Here is a 19686-nt window from a genome sequence, read left to right on the forward strand (position 1 = left end):
CCTTGCTAAGCTTCAGTCCTGGTTGATTTTTTACACTCCAAGTGCTGTGCACGTGCTCTTTGCTGGAGGTGCTGGTGACATGAGACTCTCCTACAGAACCTGGCTCACCACAGGCTGCCTGTTTTTTGGCAGGGGAAGTTTACTGCCTTCTTTGATGACTGCTGAGCTGAAAAACACCCAGCCCTACAGGCAAAATAAAAAACCCAAACAAATAAAAATCTGTTTTTCTCTACTTGGCCTCTGGGGTTTTGTGTCAGCACAAACCATATTCATGGCTCTCCTGGCACAAGTGATCTGCAGGCTGGCAGCTCCTGCCTGGATTGAGGAGGCTGTGCTTTTTCCTGAGGCTACCAGCCTGGCCATGTGCCCAAAGGAGCTCTGCTGCTGTCAGTTTGTCCTTTCACCACAGTCACCCCCAGCCTTGGGCTCTGCCTGCCTCTTGGCTTTTTCTTACTTTTAATCAAAGCTGTGATTTCAGGCAGGCGTGGACATGCTCACAGCTCGGGTCTCCTGGGCCAGCAGCCACTGCTCTGCTATCACCCATAGGCACCTCCTTGAAATCCAGTTTGCAACAAATTGGACTTCTGCTGTAGCTCCTCTGGGGTTTGGATTTTGCCATTAACACTCCTCCCTGTGCAATGCACAGCTGTGGATGTGTTTTCAAGCACTGCCATGTAGCTGAGACCCAGCATGGAGCTGATCCCACTCACTGCCCCCATGTCCATGGTGAGCCTCAGACATGCTGTCTACACACCGCACCAGGTTTTGTGAGGATGTAAACCAAACTCAAACCCAAAGCACCAATTCTAGGAGGACCTCTGTATCACTGAGGGTCTCCTGCAAGGCTGTGAGGGCCCTAAGTTGTCAACTTGCCCAAAGGTCTTCAGCAGCTCCAGCTTCATCCCCCATGTGATCATCAGCCAAGTGTATGGATGGCACTTACACCCAAGGAAGAAGTCAAAGGAAAAGCATTGGGAAAATGTCTTTTATTGCAAAAGGAGTGAAATGAAGTCTCTCTCAACCCTCAAGCCATGCTGTATGGGTTGGCCACTGCTAGTGATGCCCAATGGCATAAGGCAGCTATGGTTTGTGTGGTGACAATGGAAAGGGAAGGAAAACATTGTTTGGGGCAAAGGGGCTGATGTGGGGCAAGGCAGGCTCCTAAATGAGTCTCACATGCTCCATTCCTGGCCCTCCCATAGCCACAAACATCTACTCCATCCACGTCCTTGCTGTCAATGCCCTCTGGAAAAGGGAACCATGGGGACAGTGGGAACAGTGAGAAAGACCTTCTGGAGAGCCAAAGGGAAGCTGAGAAGAGGCTCCTCTTGCTCATCCCCTACAGTCTTGGTGTGTGTCCTTTGAGAGCAGCATGGACTAGCAAATCCCGAGACTCAGTGTTGATAAATCTTTTTTGGGGTGAATGTCAGTAGAAATAGGGCCATGACCCTAAAGGTGGGTGTGGTCCCCACTCCTGGGGGCTGACACAACATTGGGGTCCACCTGGACATGGCCTTTTCATGGCCAGCCCTAAGGCACAGCTAGTCTCTGCTGTCAGGACCTAAGGGAGGACAATCCTCAATCCAGTGGGATTGTCTGCCACCACTGCAGACACAAGAGTGAGGTTACTGCCAATTTTTTCTTTTAAAACATACATAAAAGCTGCAAGCTTTAAATAAAACAACAATCTTCACCCTGATTTCAGTGAAGACTAGGGTAAGAAAAGCCCCAGATCTCCCTGAACCAGCCAACCCACCAACTTGGTACAGATGGACATAGTTAAACTTCTTTTTGTTTTCCAAAATTTTATCTCAATCAAGGTGATTCATGTTACAGTTCATACCAATTAGCAGTTAGAAAAGTGGTTAAAAACAGACCCACCAGCATTACAGTCTGACAGAGGACAGCATGTACAAACACAAGCATCCAGAAAACCTGATTCACAACAGTGCAAGCTTCAAAATTCAATCACATAAGCATCATGTGTGAAAAGGCTGAATCCAACTCCCAAACCTTGCCTGGGGCTTTTTCTTGGCTGAGACAAGCTAAACCCAGCTTTGGCCTGTGACCCATGGCATAAATAAGAGGAATATCCCTAGCAGCAGTTCCCAAGGTATCTGTGCAGAGCTTCTGGTCTGCAAGGTCCGAAAGATCCTCAAATGCTACAGCATAGTGTTAGAAATAGTGGTTTTGGTAAAAAGTTGGAAAGGCCATCTAGAAGCCTGTGAGACAGCTTAAGGCAGCACTGCTGAGGCTGTCCCCAACATCAGCTCATAGTCCTCTCAGCAGCTTTACCTTTTTCCTTGCTGGACCACTGAACAGCCATGTCCACTTGTGCCCTAATTACAGCATTTAGAAAAATAAGGATATTCTGTAATCTTACCCATTCATTGATATAGTTAAATAAAAGAAAATGATAACTTTGTTAATAAAATCCTTTCTTTTTCAGGGGAGGGGAAAGAAGACAGTGTGTCTAATGGAGAATTTCCTCCATGACCTTCCTGACAGTGCCTGAAACCACTGCAAGGAGATTGAAGGCACTCATCTGGCTGCAACCATCATCTTAACAGTAGGAGGATACTAACAGAGATGCTGTGTTTCTCTTCACACAGCCTCATCCCTCATGAGTGATGCACACAGTGAGTGGCACAGAACCAGGGAAAGAGAAGACAGTGTCTCATGGTCATGCCAGGATCCTTCCCATGAAGTCCTGTGCCAAGAATCCCAATTCTGCACTGGCAGCTGAGCTGTGCAACATCTCCTCCACCTAACTGACACCTTATGTTTCTTATTTTCCAGATTCTGTACTGCATTAGTATATAACTCTGAACTCCATATAAAGTGTTAGCAAGTTCTCCTCACAGTTTAGGCAGACAAAACAATCCTTTTCCAGCCTGAGAACCAAGGACACCGTTGCAGCTTCAGGCCCAAAAAGTATAAACAGCGAATTGAGGAGAACAAACTGGGAGGATGGGACTTCACAACCTGAAGCTGTAATGGGACAATTAACCCCAATATGGAAATGGATCAAAACTTATAAAAGTGTGAAAACTCGTGACCTGTCGTCCATCTTGGCTGGAGCCACAGACAGGCCCTTGTACTGCCCAAAGTGTATCCTTGAAGGCCTTTCTAATAAATAACTATTCCTTTAATACTGTCTAGCCTCTGTTCTAGGTAGTCTCTTAAGGCATCATAATGACTCCCATGCCAAGGGATGGCAAGTATTTATTTAATGAGCAAAGGTTGAAAGGGAAGAGCTGGAGCCCCTCAAAGCTTGGTCTTCATGCATTTATAGGGCTGCAGAAGCTCCCTCCACACTTGGCCATTCTTAAAGGCTTTGGCCAGACTCATCTCCTCACCTGCAAGCCAGGGCCAAGTCCTGCCAGTGCCCTGATGAGTGACACTGAGGTTCCAGGATTAATTCCTTGCCAGACGGTGTCTGTAACTTGTAACATCATCATTTTCTGCACCAGTGGCAGAGAAGAAACTTGAGTCCTTCAGAATTAAAAGCTCGAGAAACAAACAGGCTTCAGGAAACGCTTGTGCTCCAGCTGGCCAGGGACCTGTAAGGATCCCCTACATCTCACTTTGGGATTAAATTATACAGAGGAGATTCAGGTCTTCAGGGAGTCCATGAAACCAGACTTCCTCACTTCCTAGCTACAAAAGCACTTCAGATTTTACCCCTAACACCGAAATTTCTCCTCCTGCACCCCATCACAACCCTCAAGCTTAGTACATCTCCTTTTCTGCCTCCTGAAAAGCTCTGTGGCTGGAGATGGGCTTTGAGAAAGATCCTCATGGTACCCAACCCTACCCAAAACAAGCACCATCTCCCTGCATGGCCGACTCCTGCCAGACCCATGCCCAGCCCAGACACAATTCCAGGAGAAGTCCCACAGATGCTGAGCTGTCCCTGGCTGGCTGTAGCCTGGGCAAGGTGCCCAACCCTTCCCAGCCATCACAATCCAATTCTGCAGAAGCTCATTAAAAATTCAGGGGTTGACACATGTTCCAACTGGGACAGAGCTGGGAATTCTTGCCGTCGGGAAGACTTCAAACCTGTTGGCCCTGCCTCGGGTCTCTGTAAATGCATTTTCCCATACAAAACCAAATGGGAAATCTGCTGAAGACGCAGCTGCTGGGGACTTGGGGTACAGGATGACATCACCCCACATGCACCCCAGGAGCCTCTGACAGCAATCCCACCTCCAGCAACACCAACACTGCCTGAGAAAGCTCCCCAGGACTCTCCCAGGGAGAGACAAGGGCTGACTGAGGAAAAGCTTCAACAAAATCATCACCTCTAACGGTGACCTGAGATGGGTATTAGCTTAACTCTGCGTTAGATGAGAACATTTCCGTGGGTGCAGTGAGAACAGGCGCTGGCACGGACCCATCAGTTAGCAGAGCTGGTGTTTTCCACCCACAGGCTATCGGCAAACGGTGCTGTCAGTCCACGACACGTGCTGCTTGTGGGAACCAGCTGCTCCCACGCAGTGTCTGGGGACAGCTTTGCTCCAGGCAGCCCTTCTGCCAGCAACAAACCTCATCTGTCCTTAAAAACCAAAAAGGATGGAATCAGCGGGATAATCATGTAACCAAGTGGGGTCATAAGTGCTTTAAAAAATGGGACATGCTGGTAGAGGCGGTGCTGCTCCAGGAAAGGCAATGTTGATGCCCCGGGCAAAACACACGGGCAAGAGCCTTGTAGAGGAAGTCAAATGGGCGAGCAGGTGGGATGCAGCTGTCCCAGCAGGAAATAAGCGACCCATTCAGTTAAAACACATGGACATCACTTGAGTGACCTGGCCTGCCTGGCACCCAGGAAAGTGGGAGCATGGGGCAACTGTTAGTCCAGCGCCATGCCAGGCAAAAAGGGGAAAAAATAGGTGTGTATATATATATTTATATATATGTAACTCTATTTGCTTTATGCTCTTAAAAATATCCATTTGAATATATTTTCCATATTAAAAAACTTACGGCAGGCTGTGCTGTAGCAATCCTCCCACAGCACACACCCCCATACCCAGTGCAAGGTGCTCCCACAAGACTAGGAATGCTCCCCACTGCCACTAAGCAACTTCCAACACTTGAAATCCTTGAGAATTGAAAAGGTACTGGGTTTACCATGTGTCTGCAGACAAACTGACAACTCCTTTCTGACCTATACAGATAAATTGCTGCCTACTGTAATCCAATCAGAGCCTACCACAGGACCCAAATTTAAAAAATGAAGACCAATCCCCAAATTAAAAAAAAAAAATTATCCCCAAGAACAGTGAAGTTGATTTAGTTCCCTTCCTCCAACCCAGTCTCAAATGAAATGTGCAATTAGAGTTATTATTTGTTAGACAGTCCTAGGTAAGGCATGGTTATTCCAAAGCTGATTAAGAAGCCTGTTAGGAAACCCAGAGGAAATAGGCAACTTCGTCCAGATCAACGGGATAGTCGGTGAGCAGCACCGGGGTCTTCTCAAACAGCTCCCCCTTGTAGCTGCGCCACTTGCCCGCTGGCAGGTAGACGTCGCGCTCCTGCTTGCCCATCTCCAGCACAGGAGCCACCATCAGGGTGTCCCCAATGAGGAACTGGGAGTCGATGCGGTGAGTGGCCTCGTCGCGGGGCGAGATCCACCAGATGGGACGGATGATGGGGTCGCCCGTGTCGGTGACCTCCCCCGCCAGCTCCAGCAGCAGCGGGGCCACCAGGGACTCGTGGAGCTGCGTGAACTTCTGGGCGATCTCCACCACCTCCTTGTCGTAGAGCCAGGGCGGGATGGAGAACTGCATGGAGGGCATGAAGGCCGACAGCTCCAGCCAGCGCACGTACAGCTCCCGGTTGGGGATCTCCACTGCCCCATTAGTTTTATTGGGGAAGAAATTGCCTCCTATCATGTCTGCAGATATGAAGGGGTAGCCCAGCATGCTGATGGTGAGGACAGTGGGGATGAGGGACTTGAGGCCGAGCTCGTAGCCCCAGACAGAGTCGCGGTCAATGATGCGGAAGAAGCAGGAGATGTTCTGTGACTGGTAGCCCACGCGCACCTCGGCCAGCTCGTAGAAGGGGATGGCCATCTCCGTGTAGCGCCGGGACCAGATGCTGGGGTCGGACAGCGGGCGGAAGGTGCTGAACTGCTTGGGCAGGTAGCTGGTCTCGCCCGCGTCAAACTTGAAGGACGAGATGCCGTACTTGTGCCGCAGCTGGCGCAGGTGGCTCTGGAACCAGTCACGGGCTGCTGGGTTGGTGAAGTCCAGGATGGCCCCGATGCCGTTCCACCACTCCACCATGGCTGGCAGCCGCCCCGTGGGCTCCTTGATGAACAGCTGACGCTCAATCCCCACACCAAAATTGGAGGAATTGTAGTTTATGAAAGGATGAGTCCACAGAGTGACCTTAAAGCCATCTTCTCTCAGCTTTGCAAACATCTCTGTTACGTTGGGGAACTTGACAGGGTCAAAGTCAAAATCTCCATAGGCCTGGGTGTACATGTCATCAATTTCTATGTGGCTGCAGTTAAAATGGTATTTCTTGATCTTTTCAGCAAACCGCAAGAGTTTATCCTGGTCGATATCATTCTTGTAGAGGGCCCATGTGGACCATATGGGGTACCGGAAGGCGTTCTCAGCAGGGATCTTGGAGGGCTTGTTGAAGTACCTGCGCACCATGTACTTGTGGATGGAGGTGATGTCGGAGCCCACGCAGACGCGGTAGCTGAGCTCAGGGAAGGGCTGCTGGCCTGGTGGGGGCTTGTAGGGCGAGTCCTTGTAACGGGCCTGGAAGAAGAGGGCGCGCTCGGTGGCGTTGAAGCCCAGGTGGAAGGGCACGGAGTCGTTGATCTTGATGGCCGCCGCCTTGGAGGAGAGCCAGTAGCGCTCGAGGATGCCGCCAAAGCTGTCACGGAAGGAGTAGACGTCGCTGGTCACGTAGGGTACGGGCTCCTGGTAGCCGGCCAGGCGGATGGGCCAGTGCTGGATGCTCATCTCCGAGCCCCCGTACCAGTGGGCGTCCTCCCAGAACATGGTGTGCTCCACGGCCGGGCCGGCCGCCAGCTCCTCCCAGCGCACGCGGTAGCACATCACCGTGTCCTTGGGCTTCACCGTCTGGATGAAGAAGTTGAGCGGGCCCCGGCTCGAGCGCGAGCAGCTCAGGATCTCACCCTCCTTGGAGCACGACTCCAGGTCCAGGCTGCCCGAGCGGAAGGCCAGCCGGAACACCACCTCGCCGTGCTGGTTGCGGATGACGAAGCCGTCCGCCCGCAGGTCCATCAGCTCCGTCTTGAGCCGCTCCGCCTTCCTCAGGGACACCGTGTAGTAGCACCAGGCCACCACCGCTGCAATGAACAGGATGAGGCCCAGCAGGATGGCACCCAGCATCGGCCTCAGCTCCTTGGAGGGTTTCTGCTTCACTGGCGTGAAGTTCTCTGGCAGGAACGTGTACATGGCGCTGCGCTTTCCCTAGAGCTTTCTCCAGCACAGTGGGAAGGAAGCACGCCTGGGGCTACCAGGAGAAGACACCGGATTGTTAGGAGAGCTCCCACCTCCACCGCGTCCCAGAACACCCATCTCTGAAAAAGGAGAGGATATAATTAGTCTGAGAGAACCTCTGAATCAAGGGACAGCGTGTCATGCACTTGCTCCCCCCGGCCTCCTCTGCCCATCTGTGACTTGCCAGGAGCTGTGTTCCAAGTACCAGACATCATCTCCAATTACCCTGGGCAAGACAACACATGCAGGGAACAGCCTGAGCCCGACATGGGGAACAACCCTAGGGCAACAAGGACCAAATCATTCCCACATTTAATGGCTTTTTGTTGTTGGGAACACCTTCAGTGAGTCAGGAGTGGAGACTGAGTGGCAGTAGGAGGCTGAACAGGAGCCAGATCAGGAGCCCACTGAGAGTGTCTTTAAGAGAAAGGCATAACTGAGAGCTATAAAAGACACCACATAATGAATTCCATGCAGCCAATCCTAATTTTAATCATATTGCCTCCCTGGCAGATTTAATTCATCTGCAGCAACATCCCTTTCTTGTCCCAAGCATGTCCCAACTGCTTCACTTGGGTGATGCTTTGCACTGAAGGTGAGTAAATCCCTGCTTCTCCACAGCTCACAGAGAGCCAAATGGGGATGGGGTACAAGTGGCTCGTGTCTGGCGTTGGGGGGCATGTAAGGCGTAGGGGATGCAGTAAGTAGCACAGAATGGCTAGCTCCTGCCATGTGCTCAGAGCTTTACAGCAGATCTGGGTGGAAAAGAACTTCCAGCTTTTCTGGAAGAAAAACTAACCTTGTAGGAAGTGAGCAGTGGGCCCAGAGGGCCCTCCCTCCATCCAGCAAGGCTCCAGCTCCAGTGTTTCAGCTCCATCCCACTCCCCCCTGCCCGGCCCCCGGGAAGTGGGCTGTGCCAAGAGCCTAATGGCTTTTCCTTGGCCAGGGCCTGGCTGGGCTCCGCCAAGCATAACGCCGGGATCCAGGGGGGAAAAGTAAAGTAAGGACATGGGAGAGCGAGAAACAAACACAGCTGCAGGAGGAGCAGGGGAGGGAGAGGAGCTGCAAAGCTGGAGAGCAGCTGCCTGGTATCTGCCTGATGCCAGCAAACACAGCCACCTCCTCCCCAAGCTCTGGGGCTGTAAACCTGCTGGCTGTGGGCAAACCAGAGGGGAAAAAACTCTTTTGGGGCACAAATGAAACCAGTTGCAGAGACTTCCTCTAATAAGGTTGTTTTTTTCCTTAACAAAAAGGAAGAAAAAGATCCAAAATGAATTACAAAAGCGTCTCCCTGCCACAGGCATGGCAATCTGGAACAAGTGGATCCTGTGCCTCAATAGATCTTTCTCCCCAGGAAAGGAAAAGTAAAGCAGAAAGAGGTCCTGAATGCCACCTAAGCTTTGTTGCTCCACTACAGTGATGGCTACGTGTAAACCCACAGCAGCATCTGTGCACACGCTCAACAAAACATTCTGTGTTTATATCCATCTTGAAGCACGTATTGGACACGACCTTGCAGTTGGGGGAACTTTTTGTGTGGCCAGATGGGTCATCCTAACCTTCCCCGGGGAGCCAGTAACTTTCTAGACAGCCAGTTGCTTTAAATGGGATTATAGAGGCATTAGGAAGTGATTAGCCTGAACAGGCGATAGGTTTAGTTAAACAACTTGTCCCACAGCCAACTCCCACAGAGCCCTCACTTGCCAGCAGGGAGCTCAGTCACAGGATGGGGACAGCTCCAGCCACTCCAACTGTGTCACCCAGCGCTGGATCCTGCCTCCCACGAGGGCAATGGGGCTCTCACCCACACAGTATTTGTGATGCAAGGCCAGCTGAGCCCAGCCAAAATTGGGCAATAAAGACAGAGAGGAGGTGATGGCGGAATGAGGCTGTGTTTGGGAGAAACCTTCATCCCTGCCTCAATTCTTCCTTGGCTTTAAGGTGAAGCAGAAGGACCTTGGCCAAAACTAGCAAAGCTGAGTGCAGCCACAAAGCAGCAGGATGCTTCCAGAAATACAGACAGGTATGCTGAGCCCAAACAAGGCCTCACCCTCAACATTGGCAGGTTTGGGGATGCCAGAGAGAGAGAGAGAGAGATGGAAACAAATACCTGTGACTCTGGAGACACGCCTGTGTCTCACTCGTGCTTTATCTAGGGACTGCAAAGCTCAAGATGGGAAAAAATAAAATGCATCCTCCACCAAGCAGGACTTGCAAATTATTTTGGAAAATATATTTTTTTGAAGTTTTCACATCTTCTTTACAAAAAAAGAGGGTAAAATAGTGTTTTCTTTGCCAATTCTCATTCAGGGTTTTAAGCCCAAGAAATATCTGATGCTGCTGTGGCTCCATCTAAAATTGACAGCAGCTCTGAGGGCTTCAAGGAGTTTCTGGATTTTTATCTCCCTTTCAGGAAGCTGGTTTATTATTTATGAACTTCTTCGAAGCTGCTCTATTTTTGGCTGTTTCTTTCTTTCCCTCCCCCCTCCCATGGACTGGAGCTCATGGCACACATGAGGGAGCCATCACTGCCACTGTCAATAGAGAAATAGTGTTTTTTAAGAAAGGTTTTGCAGCCTCTTGAGTCCCTTGGACACCGACCTGCCTCAGAGAGATGTGGAAGCTGGATGATTGAGCTGGTGGATTTAATTCTGCTCTGACTGCTGTGGCTGGGTCAAACCCCGTGGCTGCTGATGGACACTGCCCACTTGGACACCATTTCAACAAAGATGCTGAGAACAGTGTTTGCAGGCATCACTCAGCACAGTGATGGGCCAAGGAGGTCTCCAAAAACAATCTTGGTCTCTGCCCTGTATTTTTTTGCCTTGTTAACAGAGTGTACATCCTCCAGTGGGAGATTTGCTCCGTCCCAGGTGAGAGCTAAGTCTCCCAGGATCCCCGGAGATGCCTTCTGCCTCTCACTCACAAGCTGCAGCCTGCAGAGGTGCCTGCTCATGCACTGCCTGTTTCAACAAATATTTTTTCTTTTTGTGTAATGCTAACTTGTTATTTTGCTCCAAGATGACATTGTGGCGACCTTTAACTCCTCAAAAAAAAAAAAAAAACAAACAAAAAAAAGAAAGCGAGAAGGGAGAGTGTCAAAGTCAAACAGCATGTTTGCAGCTTGCTGCGCCGCAGCTTCCCAGCTGACCCAAAACAAAGCTTTTTCTCTGTGTTCTGTGGAAGCAGTGAGTCGCCTTGCCTCAACTCGAGATGAAAGCAAAACATCTGAGCAGGACACACTTTATGGAGTAAAAATAAAAATCCATTTTTTGACCGCTTCTATTTTTACCAACACCACTGCTAACCGCGGGCTGCGAGACCCACAGCACCACTAACCCCAGCCACTTTGCAATTAGGACATTCATTGAAAGAGGGTCAATAACATACAACTGGTCTCTATTGCCCTGGCAGGGTCAGGTCTGAACCATGCTAGGGGCCAAGCTCCTGCTGGGGACACACACCCACTTCCCACACTGGGATGCCAGGAAACCCTCCCTCTTCCACTGCAAGGTGCTGCCGCCTCCTCCCCAAACATCTTGGCAAGAGTTGAGCTCAGGAAATAGTACAGAAACACTGCAGATTTTACCAGGAGGCATCTCCAACCCCACACAAGTGCAGGGAATGAGGACAGCGAGTTAAGGGAGAAACGCCTTCTCTGCAAAAAAGCTGTGGGAGCAAAAAGAGCCTCCACGTGCCCCGTCTGGAACTGCCTGCAGGGAACCTGCCCTGACAAAGGGACTTTGCACACCCAACACAGGGGACAAACAAGCCCATCCTGGGGGTTTAATTTCCCTTGGAGGGCTCTGCAGCAGAGCACTAGAGTTCTCTGGAGGGCTTTTTGGAGTCAAATAGGGTGAAATCACTGCTCCTCCTGCTTTGTGCTGATGGGAGCAGGTGGGACGAGTGGGGCACCTTGGTGACAACACTGGCACAGGGCACAGGGCTGCTCCTCACACACCCTGATTCCACATGGATCAGAGGCACTGATTCCCCCTTAATCCTGTGGATTCCCCCAAATACTAAGCTGGATCCCTCTGGGGGTCTGGGTTAATCCCTGCAGTACTCAAGGCACCTCGGGGGGCATGTGTGTGACACAGACACCCAGCCCATGAGCCAGGGCAGCAGCTCTGCCTTTGCAGGGACAGCCAGGAGAACACAGTGCCCCAGAGGACCCCTCACCTTCACTGTCCTTGCTGTGGGCAAGGGAGTGGAGCAGGGATGGACACACTGCCTGGCCTGAGGGGCTCCTGCACATGCGGCATTGGGGGGACTCTCTGCACCTCCTGCAAAGTGACAGACCCTTGCTGTCAAGGGCTGCTGCAAATTCCCCCCCTGACTCAGCTGCTGGACACAGCCAGGCCCATGCAGGAGGCACCTCATCCCTCCGGGGCACGGTGCCCCAGTGCTTACCTGGCCATGGCTTCCTGGGGATCCCCGCCTGCCGCCTGGCTCCACCACAGATGTCTTTTTAAGCACATAAGAAAGGAGCAGCGCTACCTCTCCGCGTCCCCGGCAGCTCCATCCTCTCCATGGCGCGGGGCGTGCCGGTGCTCGGAGCCGGGCGCTCCGGGAGCAGCGGGTGCCCGCGGGCAGGAGGAGGGGACCAGCACGTCACCGTCACCGCCGTGTTTTCTCAGCTCCGTGACGGATGCGTGACCAGCCAACCCTCCGGCCGGGGTGTGCCAAGGCGAGCGGAGCCCGGCCGGGAGGGGCGGCCGCACACGGGCGCTGCTTCCACCAGCTCCGGCTCCCGGAGCGCCGGACCCAGGCTGGCATCTCACCTCCCTGCCAGGTGAGCGGGAAGGGCCGGCAAAGGCGCATCCCCTCCCTGCACTCACAGGAGCGCCACAGTCAGAAAGCAAAACGAAAAAAAAAAACCAACCAAAAAACAAATCCAATAGAGGGTTTGGGGTGGTTTTTGCTTTCTCCCCCAAATCTTGCAATTTTAAGCAGAGTCATGATCCAGAGGAGAGTAATGAGGCTGACTTGTGAAAAGAAGCAAGCTGTGCCCCACTGCTACTGGCTGGTTTGTAAGATAGGATTAAACAGCACTGGGCACTTGGAGGATAAACCCCAAATCCAGGGTGGCCATGTGAATGAATAAAGAGCTCATCTGCAAAGTGCAGACAGGCTGCCAGCACCTCGCTCTGTCTGCAAGAGGAGTTGAAGCTGTGGCATCAGCCCTGCCCAGCCTTTAATACATTCACCTTTATTACAGGAATCGTGACTTTGCAGCCCAGTTTTGTCCTTTAAAGTTTCAGCGTCAAGTGATGCTCCAAACCCATTTAGTCACCTCATCCAGTGTTCAACCATGAATACAAAGCAGTCACTGGGATCCAATTCTGGCAGCAGACAACTTAATATTTAACACCCCTGACAATTCCCCCTTTACAAAATCCTCTTTCTTTGTTTTTCACCCCGTGCTAATTACCAAGATGAAGTTTAAGAGGATGGGTTTTCACTTTAACCCTGCACACAGCTCATGGTGATTTTGTCTCATGACTAAATCATGACCAGAGGCTTTTGCTTTTCCCTGCCTGGAGGCACATCAGGGAGCCTGAATTTATCTGAGCCACAAAAATTTGTGGAGACTTTAAAACAAAATTAGTCCTTCTGGTCCACTTGTATCAAAGAACATTGGGCACGAGAGAGAGAAAGCTCCAGGGCTCTCCCTTTAAGAACATGTCCTTGTCCACTTTGGAGAAGTCCCACAGGCTCTGGGGGAGCTGGAGGGAGGGAGCCTGGCTCTGAAATTGTGGCCTATGGAGTAACCCTGAGCCCAGCAATCAGCTCCTCGGCACCTGCAGGGCCATCAGATCTTGTGTCCAACAGTGGCAAAAGCAGAACACCAAATACTGCTGCAATTAGCTTATTTCATTTGCCACTTTTGCCATGTGAGATACACTGCCACAAAGATTTTGGCGTCTTTGCCACTGTCTGTTGCCCCCAGCCCATCTCTGGCTGGTACCAGACGTGTGCCATCTACCACACCATCACTCCAACAGCCTCTCCCCAAAATGCATGTCAATTTCACTGCTCATCTCTGTCCTCCCACCCCACAAGTGGGACTTAGTGCCCCATTTGGTCACACAGATTCTTTCTTCAAAGAGCTGACTCAGCCCTTTGGGAGCGCTCAGCGTTTCGGATGCTGATGCAGGCTGAAACCTGAGCCCACCCAACATCCAAACACTACAACACGATATGGGGGAGAAATGGAAACCTAAGTACATCCCTCTGGCACAGCCCTGCCGATTTTCCAGCCATCGAGCCACCATCAAACTTCAGGCACTGGCAGCGCCAGAGAGCTGTGGATGGCTCACGATGATGGGCTGTTTACGCAAGTCCCGGAATTTGCATCCGTATCCAACAGTTGGTGACGCTGGACAACCTTGGCCCAAACACAATCACCAATCCCTTTAAGTGCTCCCTCGCAGCTCTTCCATGTGCAGATCCAGCCAGGCAGACACAACCCCATAAGCGTCACTCTCCACTGGGATGTAGGTGTCTGCTCGCCAGGCATTTGCCCCTTGGACATCAAGAGTATCCCAAGGTGGTAAGGGAGGAAAAGGAGAAGAAGCTTTTGTGCTTTCTGACAGCTTTGGCTGCTCCTTGCCATGGCCAGTGACAGTGGAGCTGTCCCAAAACCCACTCCAAACCCAACCCAGCATAGAGCACAATGAGCTGCCTATGCCCATCTGCAAAGTTTCACTGCCAACATCTTATCAAGCGGCAAAAGTTGAAGCTACGCTTTGTGAGTGGTGCCGGGGACGCGTCTCCCGGCTCCGCTCATCTTCTCTGGGCGGCCAGGCTCCCACCCATCACGGAGCCCGCGCGGTCCCGGCACGGCGGGCTGCGCAGGGCTCGCTCCCCAGGTCCGGGCAAAGCGCAGCACCTTCACCCCGCTCCCCGCGGGCCTTCCCGAGCCATCGCCGATGCCGCAGCCCGGGGTCTGCGCTCGGGGGACCCCTCGCCCGCCTCCGCCCGCACCCCCCGAGCCGCGCTTGTGCCCCCCGCCCCGAGCGCAGCCCCGGGAGCCGCTCACTCACCGGCACCGCCGGGCCATGGCCGGGTCTGCCGGTCCGGGGGCTCCGGGCTCGGGGCTGAGCGCGGTTCCGGGGTTGGGCGCTGCCCGCCCCGCCCCGGCTCCCGCCCCGGACCGGCCCACGGGCCGGCGCTCCCCGATGGGAGATGTAGTTCGGCCCGGGAAGGGCAGCTCCGGGGCGGCGGGGCTGGACCTGCTGGGGGTGTCCGGGGCTGCGTGGGAATGGGGGTGCCCCCGGGACTGAGATGGATCGCGGTTTGGAGTTGGCAGGGCTGTGCCGGGATGCTTTCGGGTCGGGATGGGCTTTTCATGAGATGCTTTGGGACTGGGATGTGCTTTTCATGGAATGATTTGGGGCCGGGCCAGGTTTTTCAATGGGATGCTTTTAGGCCGGGGCATGCTTTTCACGGGATGGTTTTAGTCTGGGATGGGGTTTCAGGGGGTTTCCCTGCTCCCAGGAGGATTGGGGTACTGCTTGGTGTGGGCACAGCACGGCAGGCTGCTGCCACACTGGAGTGGGGGTCCCCAGAGAGCTCTGTGCTGAAGGATCCCCCACTGTGAGTACCACAGTGCCATGGATTTATGATCAGCAGCACACATGGAGGGGCCCGGGTGGCGTTGCCCCTGGCACTGTGCTCTCAGATCGTAGTCAGACAAGGGCATTTCACACCCTCATTAATGATGTGCTGCTTTCAAAGTACCCCTCCTTATTTAGCCTGTGTCAGTGCTCAGCATCCCAGATGGATGGCAGCTCTTCCTGGACAACTTGCCAAAAGCAAGCACGTCCTCAGCAGCCCAGCATGAAGCTGACAAACACGGGTGTCAATGACAGCTTCTATTTTTGGCTGTGTTACTATGCTCCAAGAGCTTTCCCTTGCACGCTTTCTTGGTCTCCAGCTTGTGTGTGGTGGGAGAGCAGCAGTCTGCAAGGGCTGTTAAAGTGCCCACCAAGCCAGCAGTCAGTGAAGTTTCTCCACCCTTCCCAGGAACTTCCCCAGACTGTGGGAGGGGGTCTGAGGGGAACAATTGCCCAAGCCAGTTTTGATGGAAGACCACCTTTGCCCTTCACCGGTGCCATGGGGCAAGGTAAGCCTCTGAGATAAATGAATGTACCCTGGCATTGCCATCTCAGTAGGCCATTTCCAGTGGGTCTTCCTGCCGACAAACACCACTCTCTCTTGCATGGTCAATTCCCTAAAATTCTCATTACCACACCCATGCCAATTGAGGAAAATATTCCTGTTTCTCAGTGGAGAAGACCTTGAGAAAATTCTCTCTGAGGCTCAGGCGTAGGGACATATATGGGGAATCCAGTGTTCACTGTTTATTCTTGTTGCTTGGTTTTAGTTTCTAAACTCAGTAATTTAAAGCAAATCACATGTTTTCTGCAAAGTCTCACACCTAATTTTGGCCCATGGGGATTTGATGCAGTAGCAGAATGATGACTGTGCTGGTTGAACAGCATCTTTTCTGCCCTCTGCCAAAGGATGAAAAAAGCTGCTTCAGCAACAGGGACATCCTAAAGGTAAACATGTGGGGATTAAAAATGTGCTGCCAGACCTGCAGTGGGTGAAGGACAGGGCTGATTACTGCATAACACACAGTGTGGCCAGGGAACACGTTCTTGGTAAGTAGAGCACACAATGATAACAGAAAATACAAGCAGCACAAGAAACACTGATGTGGCCCCAAAATCTGGGAGATGCTAAGGTATGTGCAGTCAGGCTCAGGGATGCCAGCAGGATTTTAGGTGTTGTACAGTCCCAAGCATGGCTGGAGGAGAACATGCATACAAACAATTGTCCAGGGTGTAAATCTGGCTTCCTTAAGGATCTCTCATAGAGGTCCCTCGGGACTATGGGGCACCAGGAGAGTACTCCCCAGGCAGCACTTACTACCAGGGGAAGTCAGAACCCTCAGGATGTGCAGACATCTCTGGGATAGGGATGGTCTCAGTCCAGGAAAAGAGATGGATGGCCATGGCAAAGCCACAAGCACATATACTGAGAGAGCATCCCTTTGGCACTGTCAGGAGGACACAAGATGCAAAGAGGGGCTGAACAGACCCAGTGCCAGCACCATCAGACCCCAGACCCCATGGACACGTGCTCTCTGTGACACAGAAGGACAGCTAGCACCCTGGCAGAACTTTTGGAGCTGGACAACCAGTTCATCTCAGGCCAATAGGCAGCGGGATTGATGGCTGATGATGTGCCTGTAGTTCCCCTGCATTGCCAGGGAAACTACAGGGAATCCCCATCTCCTCAGTCAGCTGCTTGGGCTGACCTTGGCCCAATGGATTTTGTAATGGGGGCATTGTTAATCCCTACAGATAGTAGGGAGTGGGAAGAGACACCCATTCCATGTGGCAGCATCTGCCTTCACAGCTGCTGGGACACACGGTGAAACGGGCTACTAGGCAGGATCTAGTGCTGGAAATGCAGCTGGAGATCTGAGCATCAAGCCTCTCTTGGGGGTTGTAGCAGCGCTGTGATTCTCTCCCCAAGTTCCTCCCTCACCCAGAACCATGGGAGAGAGGATGGAATCACTGGCTCCTCTGCCCCTGCATCCAAGGTGTCCACAGACACTCAAGCACTTTGCCTAATGGGAGATGGGGTGAGTGCACTGGGGCTGCCAGGAATGGGGCAAGCAGAGGCTGGGAAGGGAGTTACAGGACTGTACCAATGTCCTACAGCTGGCAAGCCTGAGAGGGCTGTGTTTCATGGAGGAGAGGGGTGCCCTGGTTGGTAGCATGCACTATTTCTGTCCTGCACAGTGGTGACGTCCCTGTCCATGCCCTCTGCTTGCTCCCTCATTACAATGCACATGGTAACGAGGCTGCAGGAGATGAGCTGGTTTGCAGTGAGCTTTGCCTCAGTGCTGCTGACCTTCTTAGCCTGTGAGGGGAAAGCTGTGTCCCACAGATGCCCCCTTGAGTGGGGCCTCAGCTCAGGGATCGCTCCTCCTGCAGGACCAGGGCTGGAAGGCGTTTTTCAGTGCTCAGAACTCTCCCCAGCCCTTCACATGGTCCCCTGGGATGGAAGACCCACCAGCTGGAACTCATCTGAGTCTGGAAATTGTGTTACAGCAGCTCTCAAAGCAACCCCATCATCACCAGGTCACACTCATGCAGCCTGGCATGAGCCCTGTCACTGCCTCAGTTTCCCTAATTCAGCAGATCCTGTGCCTGGCACTCTCTGAAACCTCCCCATGGACAGGGCTGACATGTCGGACCTTCTGCTCTGCCAGCTCTAAAAGACCAAAGCCACTGCAGGATGCAGCCCCAGCGGACAAGTCAGCAAGCACATGCCATGGGGTGTCAAACACTCTCCTGATCTCCATATGATCAGGGAGCGTATGACAATGCCTCGCTACAGAGACACAGCGAGGCGGCCTCTGAGTGCCACCCTCCTGCATCTGCAACTGACGTGTGGGGCATCTACAACTGGGTAGGTGTAGAAACCCCAAAGTTTTCTTCTCCTGCAGCACTTACCTGTGTTACAAACTTGTTCTGTTTCCAGAGCTCCTGTGGAACCCACTCTTGGATGGTCTTTGACAGAGCACAGCGAGCAGCAGGAGTTGGTGCAAGTGCTGTTGAGGGTCCTGTGTTTTTTAAGGAGGAACATGCAGCCTGCTGGGACTGGTGTGGGTTGGCAGCCCAGGGTGATGTTCATAGGATCAGTTATGCCATAGAATGGGAGCACTGGGATTTGGTGGCTTTCTCTCAGTCCCATAGCCATGCTCCCTGACTGCAATTCCTGCCTACATCCCTCTCGGGCCATACCCTCCTTGTTTTGTCTTGGCTCCCAGCTCCCTCCCCTCCTGCCAGCAGCTACCTTACAATGGTAGGAAATAGTTTCAGCTGGTCCTAGTCAAGATAATTTTATTTTCGGAGCTGCAAGAGCAGTGATTGTGGCTTTTCAAGCCCCTTTCTCCTGTATTGCCTAGGAAATCCTACAGCAATCCAGCTGCAGACAGAGACCCCACACCACTGCCACCAATGACTGTGTCACAGCACCAGCACAGCTGCCCCAGCCTCATGAGGTAGCCAGGGAAATTATTGCCTGCTCTGTCTCCCCTTTTTAATTAAAAGCTGGATTTGGGTGATCCTGTGTTGAGCCTTGTTTGCTGTTCCATCCGAGAAATGGTCTCTGCAATCAGAGTGAGCAATCCTCACCCATCTCAGTGCAGAGGCAGCTGGGTCATGCCAGGGTGGGAGTGGCATGAACTGAGTTTTCTTTCTCCAGAGCTGGGGAGTTGAGCAGAGATGCCCCTGCAGGGATGGGGACAAGTCAAGCCTTGCTCTGCTCTGGCCTATGACACTGTGCCCACTCAGAGCCCCGCTGTGCTCTGTTCCAGCCCCTCTGCTGCTTCAGTTTGGCAGATTCATGGGAGCAGACCCACACCCATCTTGGCAGGGGAGATGCCAACCTGTGCCCCTGAAGGGCTGCAGAGCCCTGCCTGGTTTGCTGATGGACAACCTGGAACACCTGAGTGGGTTCCAGCAAAAGTGAATTTTGTGTCCTTAGAGAAGAAGAAAACAAGCTGCCCTTGATTTTCACACTCTACTGGTCTCTGTTGAGCCAGGTTTAGGCTCTCCATCAGCCTCATTCCCTGCAGGGAGTCAGTGGGAGGCTGGGAGGGGAAGGTGGACACTGCAGTGCCTACCCCTGCCTCAGCTCCCTGGTCTTGGAGCAACCCAGGTCACAGGTCTGGGGAGCACCACTGTGCAGAGGTGGAATCCAAGCCTCTCAGCTGTGGGGGTACTAATCCTGCACCAGATTTGTTGCCAGCATGATCCACTGGCCTCCATGGCTGTCCTCTATTCCTGGTGGTCCACAGGTTTTCCAGCTGCTGGTATTGGACTTTAAAATCAGGGCTTGGCTCCTGTGCCAACAGCTTAGAAGGGCAGAACAGCTGCAGGGCTGGAGAAAAGGTTACTTCACCCATTGATGTCATACAGATGCAGCAGTTCTTTCTGCTTCTTGCTGACCAGATGCAGGAGCTCGGTCCAGCCTTGTGTGCATTCCTGCTGCCCTGGGGACTCATTTTCCCAAACGTTGGTGGCCAGTCCTGGAATATTTACCTCTGCCATTCACACAGGTCACAGCAGCTGCTGTTTCTGGGACCAAGCAGGCCATGGAGTGAAGGCTG

At 52.6% G+C, this 19686-nt stretch overlaps 1 protein-coding gene across 3 annotated transcripts; it reads right to left on the reverse strand.

Moving 5' to 3' along the window:
• Positions 1–971: 971 nt before the first annotated feature.
• LOC118699234 (myogenesis-regulating glycosidase-like) lies at positions 972–19640 on the reverse strand. 3 transcript variants are annotated; one of them, XM_036403097.1, is made up of 2 exons: positions 19619–19640; positions 972–7567 (listed from the first exon to the last, which is right to left on the reverse strand). In XM_036403097.1, the coding sequence occupies exon 2, from the start codon at positions 7440–7442 to the stop codon at positions 5406–5408; it is 2037 nt and encodes a 678-aa protein (XP_036258990.1). In that variant the 5' UTR covers positions 7443–7567; positions 19619–19640; the 3' UTR covers positions 972–5405. The 3 variants fall into 3 exon arrangements, with proteins under 3 accessions (XP_036258990.1, XP_036258988.1, XP_036258989.1); XM_036403095.1 differs by lacking the exon at positions 19619–19640 and adding an exon at positions 14537–14593; XM_036403096.1 differs by lacking the exon at positions 19619–19640 and adding an exon at positions 11901–12076.
• Between the last annotated feature and the right edge of the window lie 46 nt (positions 19641–19686).

Source organism: Molothrus ater, chromosome Z (genome assembly GCF_012460135.2).
Source record: "Molothrus ater isolate BHLD 08-10-18 breed brown headed cowbird chromosome Z, BPBGC_Mater_1.1, whole genome shotgun sequence".
In the NCBI taxonomy this organism is placed as follows: domain Eukaryota; kingdom Metazoa; phylum Chordata; class Aves; order Passeriformes; family Icteridae; genus Molothrus; species Molothrus ater.